Source organism: Telmatherina bonti, assembly GCF_933228915.1.
Source record: "Telmatherina bonti genome assembly, chromosome: 24".
Lineage (NCBI taxonomy): Eukaryota > Metazoa > Chordata > Actinopteri > Atheriniformes > Telmatherinidae > Telmatherina > Telmatherina bonti.
The window spans coordinates 14,079,296-14,099,004 of record NC_136633.1 but is presented as its reverse complement, the minus strand read 5'-3'; the positions used below and the strand labels follow the sequence as shown (position 1 = coordinate 14,099,004).

At 41.2% G+C, this 19,709-nt stretch overlaps 1 protein-coding gene across 1 annotated transcript; it reads left to right on the top strand.

The window, feature by feature from the left end:
• Window positions 1–124: 124 nt before the first annotated feature.
• LOC306774219 (SLAIN motif-containing protein 1-like) lies at window positions 125–19,487 on the top strand (the record flags this gene model as incomplete). Its single annotated transcript, XM_079264209.1, has 9 exons — window positions 125–567; window positions 3,810–3,946; window positions 11,454–11,600; window positions 11,684–11,803; window positions 16,549–16,698; window positions 16,992–17,369; window positions 18,564–18,713; window positions 18,806–19,106; window positions 19,412–19,487. 9 exons carry the CDS (start codon window positions 125–127, stop codon window positions 19,485–19,487), a joined length of 1,902 nt encoding a protein of 633 aa, XP_079120335.1.
• Between the last annotated feature and the right edge of the window lie 222 nt (window positions 19,488–19,709).

Genomic DNA, 19,709 nt, shown 5'->3' with positions numbered 1-19,709 from the left:
GGCGAGCCGCGCAGAAAGAAGTGCCGCAGTTGCAGCAGCTTTGGACGCACCTGCTCTACATTTCTCTTCCAAACTGGAGCTGGCTTAGGAAGTAAATTTTTTTTTTTTCTTTTGTTCTGATCCAATGGAGGCAGCAGTGCTGAACCCCGCGATGATGACGGAGGTGGACTGCAACAGCAACACCCTGGACGCCGAGTTGGAAGTGAAGAAGCTGCAAGAGCTGGTCCGGAAGCTGGAGCGGCAGAATGAGCAGCTGCGGACCCGGGCCGGCGGCTGCTCAGGCGGGCCGCATGTGCTTCCTCCATCCCCGGCGTGCGTGCTTGGCAGTGCCGCTGGTTACTGCCTCCCCAGCCCGCTGCCCACCCTGCTGCGTCAGTCGTCCTTGGGGTCATTCTCTCCTCCCCCGGAGCCTTTTGACTATTACCAGCCGCACGACGCCGGTGATGGAGCCCCAGGCTTTGTGGAGGTGGAGGAGGAGGACGCTGCATCCGAACCATCGGTTCTAGACGACCTGGAGCTTTTAGATTTGGATTCTTTAAGCTGCTCAGAGGACTCTGAGGAGACATGGTAACTGTCAAGTGTTTGTTCCCATATCTAACCATTTGTTGCTTTGTGTGGTGCATTTTAAATTCATGCTCATTTCCCTCTTCGTGCTTCTAATCATGATTCTAAGGAGCTTTTGTTTGCAGCCAACCCAGACCTCAGATAAAGCCGCACACGTTGGAAGTTTAATCAGACATCAGACAAGAAAAGGCCACTTATTGTTCTGCTGCATCGAGCCATACCTCCTTTGTGCATTTAGGTGTATTTCCAGTCGCCTCCTGGATGCCTTTACATTACTGTCTTCCTGGAAGAGCTGAGCCAAAAATACAATCTGACCACCGATGCAGGTTATGTTTGTGCTAAGCTCCTCCCAGTTGAGTTGTGGGGCAATTTGTACAGTTTTAACAAGCTAAAAAAGTCTGTATTTGGTTTGAGAAGCTTTGTTAACGAAGTCTGGATCCGTTTTAGACAAGCTTCCTTCAACAGGAATAGCTCTGCAGCCTTCATGAAGGACTTCCCAAAGCTCTTCTTTAGATGTTACATGCCTTTCTGTGCTGTTTACTGTAAAGATATTCCCACATTGCATTGATAAAGTTGAGGTCATAAGATCTGTTGATGCTGTTTTAAGTCTGTGGCATACCTTGGCCTTTTCTCCCTATATTCCTTCCTTAGAATGGCATCTTGACAGCCACACTTCCATTTAAACCATCTCCATCAACTGAACTTCAGGATGCATATCTCAGGCTTTAATACACTGATATAGTTGTGGACATTTTATTTGACTTTTTTTTTTTTTTTTTTTTTTTTTTTTTTTGCATATTTTAGTAAGGCTTAATCCAGCCAGCCTGCAGCTTTATGTGGATTTATGAGGGTTTGATTACACTGCTGTTCACTGAGAGGTGTTTCTAATATTAGGATGCATATGAGGAACACAGCAGCTTAAAAGCTTCTTTGAACAGGGTTGATTCTGCCCTGCAGCACAGGTGGATTCATCTTTTATTTGCTTAATTCATAATGCAGGTCTAGCCTTCTATGTCCAGGAATAGAAATTGCGGGGTGTGTGTGTCTGTGTGTCTCTGTCCCCTTCAGGTCAGACTCTCACCTGATGTTGGCGTAGGTTTTAATCTATAATTCAGGCTGTTCTATGTTGCCTGCAGAGCAGAATCGTGGCGCCAGAGCTGTCAGAATAATCAGATTCACTTCGTCTGAACTCCTCATACCTAAAAAAGCTTCATATCACCTCAAACCAAGAGGAAAGAAATCCGGATTATGATCTGCCTGGTGCAGCACAGGCGCAGATTATTTCTGTTGCGGAGGCATAAGAAAGCTTTGAATTTTCTGATATATCATCCCAGTAGGAAGTTAAGAGTGAGAGTTTCTGCTACAGTGACTTAAGAACATGGAAATCTTATTGTGTGTGCAACAAAAATGGTTTTAAAAGAGGAAGATGGTGTTAACGCAGCAGTTTCCCCTTTTTTTTTTGTGGTCACATTTTCAACAGTTGTGTAGAAATGTTTTCCTCTGTCATGAGAAGTAGCAACTGAAGTGCACTCTGTGGTACACAGAAACAAATGTAAATTGTTTTGCGGGACAATGCGGTGTTTAGAATATGAAATGAAGTAATAATCAAACACATTTGAAGGCTTTGGCCTTTCAATTGTTTTCCTTAGGACATCAGGACATCCCGAGACCTCCACCTTGTTTGTGTCCTGCAATCAGGTTATGAAGCAACTTGAGAAACTGAACCAGAACAGGGCTGCAGGTGCAGATGGTGTCAGTCCCAGAGACCTGCTCAAAACAACTATGTCCGATTCTCCAGCACCTTTTCAACACCAGTCTGAGACAAAATAGAGTCCCAGTGCTGTGGAAAACCTCCTGCCTTGTTCCAGTGCCTAAAAAAAAAAAAAAACAACAAAAAAAAAACAACCAGCTGAACCAAGTGACTACAGACCAGTTGCCCTGACATCTCACATCATGAAAGTCCTGGAGAGACTCTTATTGGCTCACCTCAACAAGCAAGTAAACCCCTTTCAGGACCCATTACAGTTTGCATATCGTAATCGACTTGGGGTTTAAGATGCCATCATATACCTGCTCCAGAGAGCACACTCTCATCTGGACCATTCAGTCAGCACTCTGAGGGTCATGTTCTTTGATTTCTCAAGTGCTTTTAATACCATTCAGCCTGCTTTATGTGAGAAGCTCCATAAATTCCAGGTGGATACCTCCATAACCACTTGGATCTATGACTACCTCACAAACAGACCACAGTTTGTGAGACTGAAAGGTTGTGTGTCTGAGATGAAGGTCAGCAGCACTGGTGCACCACAAGGAACTGTACTCTGGCCATTCTTCTTCACTCTGTACACCTCATACTTCCAGTACAACTCTGAGTCCTGTCATCTGCAGAAATACTCTGATGACTCTGCTGTTGTGGGGTGGATCAGGGATGGACAAGAAGCAGAGTACAGAGAACTGGTCAGTCAGTTTGTTGGTGCGGTGACAATCATCTCATATTAAATAGCAGCAAAACAAAAGAGATGATTGTTGACTTCAGGAGGAACAAGAATAAACAAAGCACTGTTGCCATCCTGGGAGAGGAGGTGGAGGTGGTGGAGGAATACAAGTATCTTGGAGTTCAGCTGGACAACAAACTGGACTGGAAATGCAACACTGACTACATCTACAAGAAAGGTCAGAGCAGACTGTACTTCTTAAGGAAACTGAGATTATTAACGTCTGCACCAAGATGTTGCATATCTTCTATAAGTCTGTTGTGGAGAGTGCAGTCAGCTTTGCAGCCATCTGCTGGGGGAGTAGCATCAGAACCAGAGACTTGAAGAGAATCAACAAACTGATCCAGAAAGCTGCTTCTGTGCTTGGTGTAACTCTGGAGCCACTGGAGCTGATTGTCCAAAGAAGAATGCTGCACAAGCTGATGAAGATGATGGAGGATTCTTCACGCCCTCTCCACAACACAGTGATGAAACAACAAAGTGTGTTCAGTGAGAGGCTTCTTCAGGTCCGATGCAAGACTGAAAGATACAGAAGATCATTCCTGTCAGCAGCCATCAGCCTCCAGAACAAGACCTCAAATTAATTATTATTATATACTACAATATTGAATTTCCCTTAAGGGATTAATAAAGTATTTTTCATTTCATTTAAAGAACAAAACTTTGATTTTTGTGACATGTTACCAGCCAGCAATTTTAATCAGACCTTTCTCTGTGCAGACTCTTATTAAGTCAACCTTTTGTTTCCAGGTTATATGTGGCGTCGAAGAGCAGAGAGACCACCAATGAGCCCCTTACACCTCTGCAGTGGTGCCGGCAGGCTCTGGACAGCCCCAGATCGGAGGTGGAATCTGCCAGGAGGTCACTGTCCCTCAGACTGGAACAAGGTGCGAACCTTCCCCTCTTCTTGTGTCTGTGTTGAAAGATCAAATTTGATGCTGATTTAGTAATAAACTTCAGCTTTTAAAATGAGCAGGATTCCTTCAGATTCCTTGTGAAGCTTGAACGACTAAACGCATAGAGAAGAGGCGATTGTGAGAAATGTTAGGCAGGAAACTTTAGCTGCATTGCAACAGATGATGGAACAGTCCAGCTGCAGGATAAACACTTATTAACCTCTGGATTTTACTTTGGAAGTGTTAATAGATTCAGATTTAATAATGTTTGTCTTTAATTGAACTCAGAATAGGTCATTAATGTGATTGGTGTGTTTCTGATGTCTCCTCGTCGTTTCAGCTTTAACAGTTTGTGACAAATCAGCAGCAGAGTCTGTTGTTTTGCAAGATGCTGCTAAACTCCAGGCCTAGTTTTAAACTGTGTGCAGCAAAAAAATTAAATAAAAAAAAAAAAAAAAAGAAAAACACACACACACACAAACTACCTGTCTGACACCACTGACTTGGCCAGGAAGAGGTGCTAACAGTTATATATCTAGACTTTTTCTTCCTGCCTTGAGTAGAAAGCAGTCTGACACAAATATTGATAAATTAAATCTGTCCGACTGAGTGCAAATTTTAATTTCTACAGGAAATGCAGTGCAATAAGCCGCTTGTTTCAGGACCCTTTTGTTATGTTGTGTATGGCTGTCTGATTGAACATGCTGTGTAGTTGCAGTCCTTGATGCTTTTAAGTGCAACAAGGTATCTTTAGGTCATCTGGCTTAGCTAATCTAAAAATGCAGATTTCACCACATACTTTGTCAAACTTGGTTCACCAAGTCTGGATATGTGCTTCATCATGTTAAGGGGTTCATGTTGGAATTGTATCACCAATCATATATTGGAGCCACAAAGCTCTTCGAGCCAACTGTCTGTGATAGAAGATTTTACTGTATGGAAGTAAATTATTTATAACCATGATGCATCCTGAAAGCTGTACAGCTGCTGCAGCCACAGTAGAAAGGGAAGCTAGCAAAAACCTGGCAACTGTCATTAAAGCGCATGCAGATCAAATGATGGTAAAATTACATGCATAAATTAGTGCATTTATGCAGCGGGATTTTAACCAGTGTTATATTGGAGGAAGTTCAACAATACGTCACTGAACTTGACTACAAAAGCAGCAAGACAAAGTTTCATGAACTTTAAAATGGATTTATGTGAGGTATATCAGCTGCTGGAAGGACCTCCTACCTCAGCGGTCTGGCCACTTTTACATCCAGTGATCACAGCTCTGGGCAACTCGGTCTCACTTTGAGCCATCGAGTCAGTTTTCTGTCAGCAACAGATGCTGAGGTGGTACAGACTCACCTGTAGAACTTTGTGGAGCTCATTAAGCTTATGTTGCAGCTGCATCCTGAGGCAAGAATCCCTCCCAGCAAAGTGTTGGCGCACCAGATGGTCCGCCAAGATTTCAACAGTGATGTCTTTGGCACTTCTGATGTGCAGTTCTGCTTTAGCCTGGTGAACGCCATCCTCTGAGTTCAGGCTCGGATAGGGATGAATTTCTGATCATCCTGATCTGAGCACGGCTGGTTTCCAGAGCTAGTCTCGCAAGACCATCCATCAAGTCAAGATTCGGCTGCTGAGAATGAGGGAAATCCACCAGAGTTTGGGGAAAAAACGGATGCCTTCTGTTCCTGAAGCACCCATGTCAGGGTCTGAGATTGAAGGTTGTGTGAACAACAGGAATTGTGAGGGACCGAGCTGAAAAAAACCAGAGAAGCACAAGGAATTTTTTTTTAGAAAAATATGTTTAAAAATTTAACAAAAATATCAAAATAAATCTTTTTGTGCAATAACTTTGGGCCCATAAAAGAGGTCAAAGAAAACAAACAGATGCCTATGCCTACAGCATAGGCATGAACATAAGGAACTTAAACACTGACTTACCTGACACACAAGGGACACATGTATACACTGGCTGATCAGGCCATTTTGACACACGAGGAGGGAAGGACAATACAATACTCTATACCAACTATAACATAAACTTAACTTATCAAAATAGTGTTACATGTAACCTGTAATGACAATAAACTAAACAATCCGAAATTCCCAAATACTGCAAACACAACTGATTTTAAAAAAAAAAAAAAGGAACCTAAAGCCCTCCTAAAAAGATGTTTCTGGCTAATTAGGCCTCAGCCTGATTTAAGGAACTCCAGTGCAGCCAGGACTCTTTTATTGGGCAGGCTTGGGAACTCCAAACAGGAACTGGCAACTCAAAAGGAAAATTTATTAACTGAAAGCAAAGCAAATTAACAAGGTGACAAAATAAGTTAACTAAATGTGTGCACCCAGTTAGTTAACCCGCTGTCAACCTAGCTAATAAAAATATGAAAAATGATAGAGTTGATCTTTTAAAGTGTTTTACATAACTAATTGAGAAAAAAAGAAAGTTACCAGACCTTTACTGTGTGGCAGCTCATGCTGCCATCACAGGAAGCCTCCATTGAAAAATAAAAAAACGACTCTTCAGCGGTTTGGTGTTGATGCCAAAGTTCTCTCCAAAGCCTTAAGGCAGGATTGTTCAAAGTCTGTCCTCGAGATCCGAAGTCCTGCAGGTTTTCCTTGTATCCCTGCCCCAACACACATGGCTCACATTAATTGGAACCAACTGCCGATGAAGTTATGCACAGCGATTGCTTAATTTGAGTTAGATGTATTGGAACAGGGATACATGGAAAACCTGCAGGATCGACCCTTGATGACCGATTTTGGACACCCCTGCCTTAAGGTTTGGTAAATGAGAAATGTATTGGCATAAGCTCCTTCAGACATTTTGGTTGTTCATGCTGGAAGCCATGCTCACTTTAGAAATCCCATCTTATATGCAGAGACTCCATGTAGTTGCATGAAGGGTTTCCACAAACAAATCATGTGTTCCTACATCATGAGGCAAGTGTTGAGGTACGGCAATCTACATGGATCAACGTGAGCTGGCCTGAGATATTCCAATGACTCCCAGTATTTATCAGATGGACTTAATCAGAAAAGGAAACCATCTCTGTTGTGAGCAGCGTCCATGCCATTAACTCGAAGCTACTCCAACTAGCGGCTCCATTTTTAAATGAACAACCCAAAAAAAAAAAAGTTACAGGTACACACAATGAGAAGACCTCCTCCTTTAAAACTCCTTAAAACTGGGTTTTGAAACACATTTGGGATTTCACTGATTTGCTCAGAGCAACCTACAATCAGCAGCCACTTTAGGTATTTGCATTAAACTAATAATCAACTAGTCACATGGCAGCAACTGCGATCGTTTAGCTGTATAGACATTGTCAAGATGATTTGCTGAAGTTAGAACTGAGCATCTAAAAGGAAACTTTGAACATGTCGTGGTTGTTGGTGCCAGATGGGTTATTGTACTGGGATTGTTTTTTTCACACAACTATTTCTAGGGTTTACAGAAAGTGATCTGGGAAAAAATGAAAATGTCCAGACTATTTTAGCAGCCATTTTTTGACGGCGTGGTCTGTCTTGGTTCAGGCAGCTGGTGCTGTAAAATCTCTGAGGAACCTTGTTAATCTATACCACCAAGAACTGATGGTAAGGTAAAAGGCACTGCAACTAGTGGTACAATCAATGGTCCGAGCCTCAGCATGGGTGGTGGATTTGAACAGTGGTCTTTCTGTGTGGAGTTTGCATGTTCTTCCCATGTATGCTGGGTTCTCTCTGGATACTACTCAGGATTCCTCCCACTATCCAAAGATATGCATGTTGGGTGGATTGGTTGCTGTAATTTCTCCCTAGGAGTCTGTGTAAGGGTAGATGGTTCTTTGTCCATCTGTGTTGGCCCTGTGATGGTGACCTGTGCAGGGGTCACCCTGCCTCTTGCCTAGTGATTGTTGGGACAGGTTCCAGCTTCCTCCTTGGACTGAGCCGTGTAGAATATGATAAATAAGTTTTCTATAATGGTGCAAAATAGATCTAATAGTGGAAAATAAAACTAGAGCATGAAAAATGTAGAAGGAAAAAAAATATTTGAAATTTTAATTCAACACTATATTTGACACCTCAGCCATTCAGGTTAATGGTGAAGATGTTAGAAGTGAATAAAATTAAATAAAAAATAAAAAAAAGAATAAGCACAACTTTCAAAGTTACAATGAGACCATTGTGGGTCTAAAAACAGATTTCCAGAATCAGCTGTTCAGTACCATTTTTTTTTACTGAGGAAATGCCCATTTTAAATTAGTTTACTTAAACTCACCATCATGTTGTTTCAGCTGCTTGTTCAGTCGGAGACCATAAATCCCACATTTGCAGGGATTTTTACAGATTTGTGACCCATTTATTTGTCCTGTGAAGTAAAATGTGCTTTTTGTTTGTTTTTTGGAGCATGTACTCGACCATGCTCCAAACTACAAACTTTTCCTTCATTACAGCATGTAAGGCTCCGTCATACCAGTGTTTTGCACCAGTAACTCTGAATAATCCGTTCTTTGTTAGTGGAACTGCACTCAGATGGTGTTTGAAATACAGCTTCTGTCTGACATTTATCTATTAGTTGGGTCGACCATCAGGACACAATCCTTTTTTTTTTTTTCCCATCTTTTTGAGTTTGACCTATTTTTTTCTTCTTTTTAAATCTCTTGTTAATTTTGAGGTTTTTTTTTTTTTTTTTTTTAATTGTTTTTTGCATTGTGAAATGCCACAATTTACATAGCTGGCTCCCTCCAATTTAATGAACTCTCCTTTTATCATTTGGCAAGAAACCAAAGATATGCCCACATTGATGTGCAATGATCTAAACGCAGGGGTGCCCAGCTGGTCCATAGGAACCGAAGTCCTGCACGAGTTTCCCTGCTGCAAAACATCAGGTGCATATCAGACTTAATTAGCAAAGTTGTGCAGAGCTTCACATCAAACTAACTGCACAAGTCTGCTATTTACCCATTGGTTTGAGTCAGGTGTGTCGCAGCAGGGAAACTACTAACACTTGCAGGATTTCTGTTCTCAAGAACCAAGATGGCCTCCCTTGATCTAAATGCACGTTGTTTAATGTCATTTGATGGCCTCTGAAAAGCATTTTGGGGATTGTAAATGGGCTCCAACAAAACGTACACTAAACTACCAGAATGGCAACAGGATTTCATTGAAATTGGCACTATAAGTAAAAAAATATCAAAAGGTTATGGAAATGACTGTTGTCAGTTTTGCCTATTGTAGCTGTTTAATATCAAATACTCAGTTATGTCATAAACACTGTGGTGAGCAGTGAGGTATGTTTTTAGTGTCTTTTTCATGTAAAATGTATTTACGTGGTGCCAATTTATTTTAAGTCACATTAAAGAACTATGAAATTTCTGCAAGTTCAAAACGAATAACTTATCTAGTTACAATCCACTTCAATGTAACTATTTATTCAGAGGGTTTTGATTTTAAGAGATGTCAAATGAAGCCCTATGGAAGAATATGGTTGCCTAATTGGTCTTTTCTTTTTTTGTTTTTGTTCATGGACAATGCCAATATCATAGTAATAATGGCGATATAAAAAAAAAAAAAAATAATTTTTAGAATTTTTTTTAAGAAAATTACAACTGAAAAAAAAAAACTAACACTAAATACAGTAAAAGTATAATTATTAAAAAAATATTTTTTAAATGATAGTACCTGATAGGGCTGTGATGATATATTTTCGTTCCGATTAGTTTCCGATTTTTCTGGGTGCCAATTCCATTTAAATTGCAAATCTCATGATTCCGAGATATTACTGATTTTGTGTAGAAGTTTAAAAAAAAAAAAAAAAAAAAAAAAAAAAAAAAAGCTTTTGCACTTTTTTTTTTTTTTGTTTTGACTTGTCATTTTTCTTTATTTAAATTAGGAAAGAACAACACAGTAGCCGGACAATCATTTTGCTGCGATAGTGCCCAGGAAGACAAGTAAAAAGATCAATAAAAAGACAAAAATTTTATTTTCATTCATTAAAAAAAATTTTTTTTCACAAGTTTTTTTTTTTTTAAATTGAGAAGCAAAAAATCCTGACATTCAAATTTTATTTTATTTTATTTTATTTTTTCTCCCCGATTTGATTTTCCCACCCCTAGTACCTGAAATAAACAATTCATTGTGGCCACAGTGGCGAGTTAAAGTTGATCACCTGACCTGCAAGTCTGCCACCACCTGCAGCATCGCTTACTGCCACAGACAAACTGTTACATCAGCTGGCTATAAATCTATGGCTCTGTTGAGGCTGTCTCTTAGCTTGCCTTCAGTGTTACCATGGTTACCTCATGAGTCAGAATTGACTTATTTTAAAAATAGATCAATCGCTTAAGTTTGACAGCCGACCTGTAGCATCAGCTCAGATGTTTGTCTTCACTGAAGCCCCCATCAATCTGTGGTCTCTTTAGAAAGCGTGCACATACGTACGTACACACACACACACACCCAACAAGGACTGTGTGAATGCGTGCAACAGCTCCTTTGGCCTCAGCTGAACAGGCAGCTTAATACGCTGAAGACTTTAATGAGGACATGGTGCTCGACTCTCCTTTTGTCAAGTGTTTTTTCTGTTGAATGGTTTCGGTCAGTCAGTGGGAAAGCAAACAGAGTACCAGGGTTGTGTGTGTGTGTGTGTGTGTGTGTGTCTGGGTCTTTGAAGTTAGATTCAACCCTTGTTGGAAGTCATTTAGTACAAAGTAAGATCATGTGGTTACTCTGCATCCTTCTGTGATTGCTGACTGTTTGCTGTCCTCATGGTTTTTCCACCCGGCTTTCCTGCTGCAGTCTTTGTGAGGATTTGGGTCACATCAGTTGACCTCTGGCTCTGCTCCGTCCTCTGAAGTTGCAGCAGCTGTGCGCCTCGTGTCCGCGACGCGCCAGTCCTGCTCTGCTGGAGTCTTAAAGCTACAAAGAAATCTTCTCACCATCCAGGACTGCCATCTCTCTCTCTCTCTCTATCGCTGTTTCTGGTTGAGTACAGTGGAACTGAAGAGAGCTGTTGCCATAGAAACGCTTTACATGAAAGGAATGCACCCACTCTTCTGAAGCAAAGTGCATTAGATTTGCTTTGACAAGTCACACAAACCAGTTCAGAAACACATTTCTTCTTATAGTCGCACAATGCACCTTTTTTTCCCCCTCCATTTTGTATTTCTATGAATAGAAACCAAGGACTTTGTGTGTGTGTGTGTGTTTGTCTGAGGCAGTAGGCACCAGGTACAGCTGCAGCATACAGGCAGATCTGTTGTGGTGAAAGCAGCTTTGTCCTCTGCTCTGAGCTGTTGAAAAGAGCTGTAAGTGGCAGGCACTGCTGGTGAGGTAGCTGCTGCACAATACCGCCCTCTACTTTAAAGTGTGTGTGTGTGTGTGTGTGAGAGACGAGACGATGTGGTATATCATTCAGACACAAAGTTAGTTTCTTACTGTGTAAACAAAAGAGATTTTCTAACATGTGGAAATGAAATACTCACTTATTTGCTCCTTTTATCTTCCTCATCTTCAGTCTCCAGGTGGCGAAGCTCCTTGTCCAGCCCCTCCCCCTCTTCCTCCTCCCCTGGTCCTCCTCTGGGTCGAGTCGCCGGAGTGTCGCCCATCACTTCTTCCCCTTCAGCCAAACCCTGCTCCACTCCCCAGATGTCTGAAAAAAATGGTAGCAAACACCATTTATTCAAATCGTCTCCTCTTTTGAATTTTAGCCTAAAAGTCTCCTGTTTTTCCCCATCCCTGCTGCAGCTCCATCCCTATCCTACCTGATCCACCCAGTCCTCCATCGTGCCCTGAGTCCTGTAGGGAAGGAGTTGTCCCCGGTAGCTGAGAGATCTCCTACATTCCTCCCTCACCCAGCCAGTCGAAGTAAGACTGACACCACCATATGTTGATTAAATACACTTTTCAACTGACCCCAAAAATGCTACCACCGTACCCAGATTACCATTTCATCATTCATTCATTTTCTACACCGCTTAGTCCAATTAAGGCTCACAAGGAAGCTGGAGTCTATCCCAGCAATTAGCAGACGAGAGGCAGAGTACACCCTGGACAGGTCATCACAGAGCTAACATACAGAGACAAACGATTGATACTCGCTCCCCAGGGAGAATTTAGAGTAATCAATTAACCCAACATGCATGTCTCTGTGGGAGGAAGCTGGAGTACCTGGAGAGAACCCAGCATACACTGGAAGAACATGCAAACTCCATACAGGAACACCACTGTATGAATGTCTATATATATATATATATATATATATATATATATATATATATATATATATATATATATATATATATATATATATATATATATATATATATATATATATATATATATATATATATATATATATATATATATATATATATATATATATATATATATATATATATATATATATATTAGCTCTCTCTCTCTCTCTCTCTCTCTCTCTCTCTCTCTCTCTCTCTCTCTCTCTCTCTCTCTCTCTCTCTCTCTCTCTCTCTCTCTCTCTCTCTCTCTCTCTCTCTCTCTCTCTCTCTCTCTCTCTCTCTCTCTCTCTCTCTCTCTCTCTCTCTCTCTCTCTCTCTCTCTCTCTCTCTATATATATATATATATATATATATATATATATATATATATATATATATATATATATATATATATATATATATATATATATATATATATATATATATATATATATATATATATATATAAAAATAATATAAAAATACTTGTCACACATCCTCTCATGGAAAAAATGTTTAACTCTTTTAAAGTGCATTACTGCTGCATTACAAATGATATTTAGCAGCTAAAAGCAAAATAGCTGACAGATCTGAGGTCATCATTACTGATGGAACAAGTCACGTTCCTGACAGCAGGGAATAAGAGGGGCCACGCCGGAGGAAAACAGTCGAGCCCTCAGGGGAAGCAGCTCACATCGTGAACAACATGGCCCCCCTGAGGAGTTTTTCCACCACAGTGCAACATGGCGTGAAAACAAGCAGAGCTGGTCTCATCTTCCAAACATAAAACTTGCTTTAATTCAACTCTTTGTGTTCTATTCAATCCGAATAAACATACGGACTTAAAGAGCTGAAATCTAATTGGACACATATACATGACATCTTAAATAAAATATCAAGTTAAAATGTATTTACCTGAAACCTGTGAATAACACTTGAATAGGTTTTATAGGTTTTAATAGGTTTCAATGTATTTGTCTGTCGGTCCTTGTTTAGAGTTTCCTGTCAGGTACTGATGTTTCTGCAGAGCGTTGCACTTCTTAACTTTCCAAAACCCTTGGCTTGCTTTTCCTGTATTATTCCTGGATCATTGTCCATCTGTTGCAGTGAAGCTCCGCGTAATCAGCTTTGCCAAGTAGACACTGCATCCCCTGTATGCTTCGACTCGTCAAACTGCCTTCTTTCATCACGTTAGCATAAACACAGGTGACATCATCTGGTTTAATATTTTGAAGTTGTTTCAGAGAAAGTTTTTGCAAAAAGTTAGTTTTGTTTTGCTGCACGAGTAATCATTTGTTAGTGTGTTTAGACACAAAATATGATATGAACACTCCAAACATGATGATAACATACATTCTTGAATACCTTTTTTATGTTTATTTGCTTGTTTCATTCTTAGTTTAATGTGTTCAACAGACACTGTTCAACAACTATCCTGTTCTTTCGTCTGGTCTTTTTTTTTCTTGTAAGTTTCTCGATAGGCTTGTTGCTATGAGTCAATTAATCACACAATAAGAAAAAATGTGCGATATAAGTTTGCCGGATGCAATAATTTTCACACGTCTTTCTTTTCTCTCTTTGCCGCATTTGTTTTAAGACATTTTTTAACTAAACATGGCAACACAACAAGCTTCCATCTGCACTTTAAAAACCAATTAACGGTAGTTTTCCCAGCTGGGAAAAAAGACCTTAACAAACAGGCTAGCGCCTTCTTCCCGACAGTCCACGACCACTGTGGTGTTAACCGACAGATTAAATCCAAACAGTGCAACATTGTGTGCACTCACAGCATGGTTTGTAAAGCTATGCTGGCCTTTAATATTGTTGAAAAGCAGATTTTTGTAAAATGTTGCAAACATTTCGCAGCCAGTATGAATTGCCTGGATGAAAATACATGTTACAAACAGAATTTCCACAACTGGAAGTATGTTGATCGTTGAAACGGTGTATTTGCCCCGAGAGTCCCGATTGTCCACTGTGACCTAGAGCTACGAAATTCGGTACACGTGTAACAACCCAAGACGAGAAAAAAAAAAAGTCTAATAAGCACGCGTTGCCATGGCAACGGGGTGTCCGCCATCTTGGCGTTTATGCCCATTTTATGACTTTAAGCGCATTGTATCTGAACGAACTAGTCTGAGGGTTTTCATGCAGTTGACTCCATATTCAGCAGGAAGCTTTGTGACAAGATGGGGACCAAAAGTTATTGAAATCTTTCCAATAGGAGAAAAGCGTGTTACTGTGGCAACCATGGAAAAAAAAAAAGCCTTCTCGCCATGAAACACGGTTTATTCATATCTTCGCAGAAATACATTCGATCTGCACCAAAATTGAAAGCATTTATATTTGGTAGGTTCTGAACACATTGAAATATGTATTGTGGGGGGGTGGCTCCCGAGGGTCCCTATTGTCCACTTTAAACTAGGGCTACGAAATTCGATACACATATGTAACAACCCAAGACGAGCATAAAAGTCAATGAAACACGTGTTGCCATAGTTACGGGCTGTCCGCCATATTGACATTTACACCCGTTATTTCGTCTTCATGTTATGTAAATTGTATATCTCCATGAAAATACATTGGCTCTGTGGATCCTTAACATGTTGCATGATGAGAAAAAGGATTAGGGTGGGGATTTCGGCATGAGGCTCAGACCTGATGGATGCCGCTTGCGGCTTTAATTGTTATTGTTGAGAAATGGTCTTGAAATACCAACAATAATCGCTTTGCGCAGTAGTTTCCAAACTTGGGAGTTTTGGTACTGGACAAATTTGTAAAAGTACTCATAGGAAATGATGATAAATTAACAAGAGAGACTTGAAGTATTTAAAAGAAAAAAAACAAACAAACAAACAAAAAAAAAAAACTATGATGGAGCATATCTGTTCCTGCTTGACCAGTAATAGTACTAATCATTGGTGGGTAATAATGAGAATGCAGTCTTTTTCATGTCCCAAAATATTATTTAATATAATGAAGTATGAAGCCAAACAAGTTACACCACCACTTGGGGACTTTTCATCCTCAACACAAAGAAAAAACCTGCAGGTTACTTTAGAAATAAACTATCCGACTATCTTTTAGAGCAATTTTTTTTTACTAAAGCAGCATCGTCTCATATTAAACTCCACTCACATAAAGTAGTTTGCAGAGATTTTTTTTTTTTTTTTTTTTCATTAATATTTCACACTAAAGCAGAAGAAAATTATAGTTACCTGCAATACAGCCACTAAAACTAAAGAAACATTTCTTTGTATGTTTCTTTGGTTCATGAGGCGGGAGGAGGGGCTTGAAAGGTGGCCCTGGAGAAAAACTTTGGAAACCACTGGCTTAGCGCAATATTATCATCTATTGCAACCATTTCTGAGATAATTAATTGTGTGGCAAAATTTGTTACAGAGACGGGCCTAAATCTCGATTATTTCAACATCGAAAAACTTTGTCAGATGTCCGATAATTATAATCACATGGCCTGTATCTTTTGTGACTTGAAGTTTTTAAAGTTGATATATTCATGCTCAATAAAGTCACACATGAGATTCTGACTCATTTCTATGGAGCTGGAGCTGCATTTGCTCACCTGGTTGGAGAAGAAAACTGTTTTGTTTTTTTTTGTTTTTTTTTCCCCCTCTAATCATGATGGAGCTCATTGGAAATGGACAAATGTGGATGTTTCATGTTGAACTCTGCCTTTTGTGCAAATTTCCAGTTTTGTTCATCACTGGAGTTCCCTGCTCACCAACCCCTCTTCTCCAGAAGAATGGAGCGAACCAGCAGTCAACTCACACCTAGCTTCACTTTTTATTAAGATCAGCTCTGGTTGCTTGTTGAAATTTCACAGCAACATCTAAAATAATGCATGACCACAGATAAGCTCACAAGTATCAATTGCCTTCAAACATCTGTGCCTATTTTTAATTATTAAAGAGCTACAACTCTGTAAACCTTCCTCCATATTGGGTAAAACTGATGGTCTCTACACTTTGAGACCACAGGCAAACACAGACAATAGGTGATATATCAGAGGTTTTTTTTTTCCTTTTCATATTGCTGCTGAATTGATGTTTAATATTGCTCCATTTTGTCTGAGTTTAGACATTACTTGTTGAAATTCTGTCAAAAATGACCCAAAATGTATCCAAATTAGTGGAATATTAGTATTGATGAAGGATTATTTCCACAGCCGTAACGGAGAACAGACCCTTGCAGGTGCGTCAGTCATTGTGAGGATGTTGGTATAACTTCACTGAATGTTTCTGCCTGGTTGGTGCTTAGTAAGAGCCAAGCTTCACCGTCCATCAGCGCCGAGTACTTGTGTTTATACTAAAATGCCTTCATGCTCGGTATTAATCCAACCGCCTTGTTTTGAAGGCCGCAGCCTCAGATGCTCCGCCCTCAGCCCACAGTCGTCGGTGGACAGCGACCTCGGCGCGTCAGAGATGGACGACAACTCCATCAACCTCGACTTCAAGCTGCAGGATCTGACTGACGTCCAGGTGATGGCGCGGCTGCAGGAAGAGAGTAAGTTTTTTGACCACGCTTTCACGGTGATGTTGCATTGCTGATGTGTAAACAGTGACGAGTCAGTTGTTTGTTGTCTTTTTGAGCCAACTCACTTCCTCTCCTGTCCCCGTTATTCCTCCTTTCTAATAATTTAACATATTGCCCCAGATCTTAAAGCCCATCGCTACTTCAGCTTCATTAACCCCAGGAGGTGATGTGTGTTTTATCCTCTCCCTGTGTCTGCGTGTGTGCATGTTTTTTTTTTTTTGTTTTTTTTTGCCCGCTCTTCCTTTTATATCTCGCTTCTTCAGGTCTAAGGCAGGACTACGCCAGCACCTCGTCCGTCCTGGCCAATCGCCGCAGCCAGAGCTTCACCTTCCAGCTCAGCCAGCTCAGCGGCGGGCCCGACCTGGAGGAGGAAGACGAGGAGGACGACGAAGACTACGGCCTCCTGCCGCCGCCGCAGCCCCGCCTCACCCGCCTGCCTCACTCCCACACTTTCTCCAGCATGCGAGACTGGCGAAGAAGCACCAGCTCCCTGTGCACCCCTCCTTCCACCCCCTCCACCCCCCCATACCCTTCCGCTGGGTTCGCCTTTCAAGCTCAGCCTCAGGGACTGGGACAGGGACTAGGACTGGGACAGGGCAGCCTCTGCGGAGCCGAGCAGCAGGGCTTCAGACCAGGATCAGGTGAGAAAGCTCCACCGATTGGCTGGTAAATTCTGCAAATTAAGTAACGGGAGGCATTTATTTTTACCATGAAATCTTTGTCAGCAGGCTCAAAGTGGTGTTTTCCACCCCCCCCCACCCAGAGAGACATAAAAACGGCTGATTTTAGAGCAAACTGTTGAAACATGCTCCCCTCACTGTTGTAAACGGCGCTAATCTGAGCCATCTCTCTCTCTCTGTGTCGTGCGTACAACATTGTTGTGTATTTATTGTATTGTCGGTGTTGTCATTGGCTGTATTGTTTGGGGAAACTTCGTGGTGACATCCAGTGGAGCATGAAAGTAAGTCAACGCTGATTTGCATGAAATTTCTCCCACTTAACAGTCCAACCAGCTTGCCTTTCTTTGTATTTTCTCCCAAGCAAGTGGACTTAGTTTTAATCTGTTTAAAGTGGTCTTGAAGGGGTTTTAAAGGTTCAGACTGTATTAACCCCTATAAAGCCAAAGGTATCGTATTTTAATAGCTACAGTTTGAGACATTTTGAATGACTTTATGGTAGAAACTTAACTCAAAACCCTGATGTGCACTGTATAATACTGGTCTCTTGCCCCCTGCTGGACCATAAAAGTAACAACATTACAGCAATTTTGACCCATCACATGGTGATGTATGGTGAAAATAATTGAATTAAAAAAAACAAATGTCTGCCCAGTGGTTCTAAGATTAGGCTTTACGGAGTTAAAGAATAAATCCACTTGTGCTAAGTATTGATTTTTTTTTTTTAAGCTTGGTAAAAACGTGATAACTAATATTTTTGGTTTGAGTTGTAATTTATGATAGCTGTCACATGTTTCAGTCGCTGCACCTACTTCCTGGCAGTTTATAAATAAATGAGGGCCTTGCAGGTGCAGGATTGGCCTGCGTTAACCTTGTGCTGCTCAATAAAACCACCTTAAGCCTCTTGTACAACTGCTCTTATAGCTCACTGACTACCGTGTGTTTCCATTCAGAGAGAGTTTGATTGGATTAGAGTTAAGGTTGTAAATCTGACAGAGGGTGATACTGCAAAAGGAGGAGGAGATGACCGGCTTTAGGGCCAACTTAAGTCATCAAGGTTAAACAAACTTTGTTTGACCTGATAGTTTAGTTTTTATTTTTCTTTGAATAAAATAAATGTCTTTGCACACTTTACTAAACATACACTTTGTTTGTCAGATAAGTTACGGAGAAGCATGCCGAACCTCGTCAGAGCTCCCAGCATGCCCAGTGTGCCCTTTCCTACCAATCCCAGCGCTTGTCCGTCTTTGCTTCGTAACAGCCAGAGTTTTGATTCATCCAGTGGTCTCGCTCGCCTGCAGTCCTCCAGTAAGATGCTTCTATTGTTGCAGCAGTTTTCTAAAAATCAAATATTCTCTGAGTTTATTTTTTTTGTTTGTTTCCCACCTCCTCCTCTCCAGTTCCCTCCCCAGTCCAACTCCAAAACAGGGTACAAAGCGTAGGGAACTTCTCCTCATTGTCACGGCAACCGCTGAAGGCCACCGCCTATGTCAGCCCCACCATTAAAGGTTCCACCTCCACCAGCCTCCAGTCTCTGATCAGCAGTGGAGCTGGTAGTGGAATTCCACTGCTGAGTAAACCTGCAAGTGGAGGGTCCACCGCCACCCTGAGCACACTGCGCAGCAGCCTGCCGCGACCCGCCTCCTTCATAGCCACCACAGGCTCCACCCCCCGCAGCAAAGTGGCCCAACCATCACGAAGGTGAAGAAAGACTGAGCTGAACTCAGATCTGCTTCCATCACAACCTCATTTTCACCTGTTCTGTTGTTTCAGCAGTAAATTTTCCATCATTAACTGATCAAGCTCCTGCAGACTAATGTGTTACTTTAGTTTTTATTGTCAGCTTTGCATGTTAATGCAGCAATGCCGATCATCTCCGTCGCTGCCTCTGTGCCTGTTTTTATTATATCAACACCTTTACAATGTCTGGTTTCTCAGTTTGTGTGAATATTGCTGTTGATTACCTTTTTTTTTTTTTTTTTTTTTTTTCTTTTCTCCCCTTTCAGTTTACTGACACCTCCAAAGAGCTTGTCCACCCTCAGTGCACTTCGTGATGGCACCTGGAGAGATGGCTGCTACTGATGAGCGGATGCTGGTGGTACAGAGGTGGAGCCCCGCTGGCTGGGGTGACTCCCTCCACCTCGACATGACGTTTACCTTGCAGATGCTGGACGGGTTTCACCAAAAACTGACTGTTGAAGACATTAAATCAGAAATCCTGCATAGAATACGCCGATGTCTTCACATGAGCTTGGCTCTAAATTCTATGCAGAATTTCTTCGGAGAAGGCGGGTTATCTTGGTG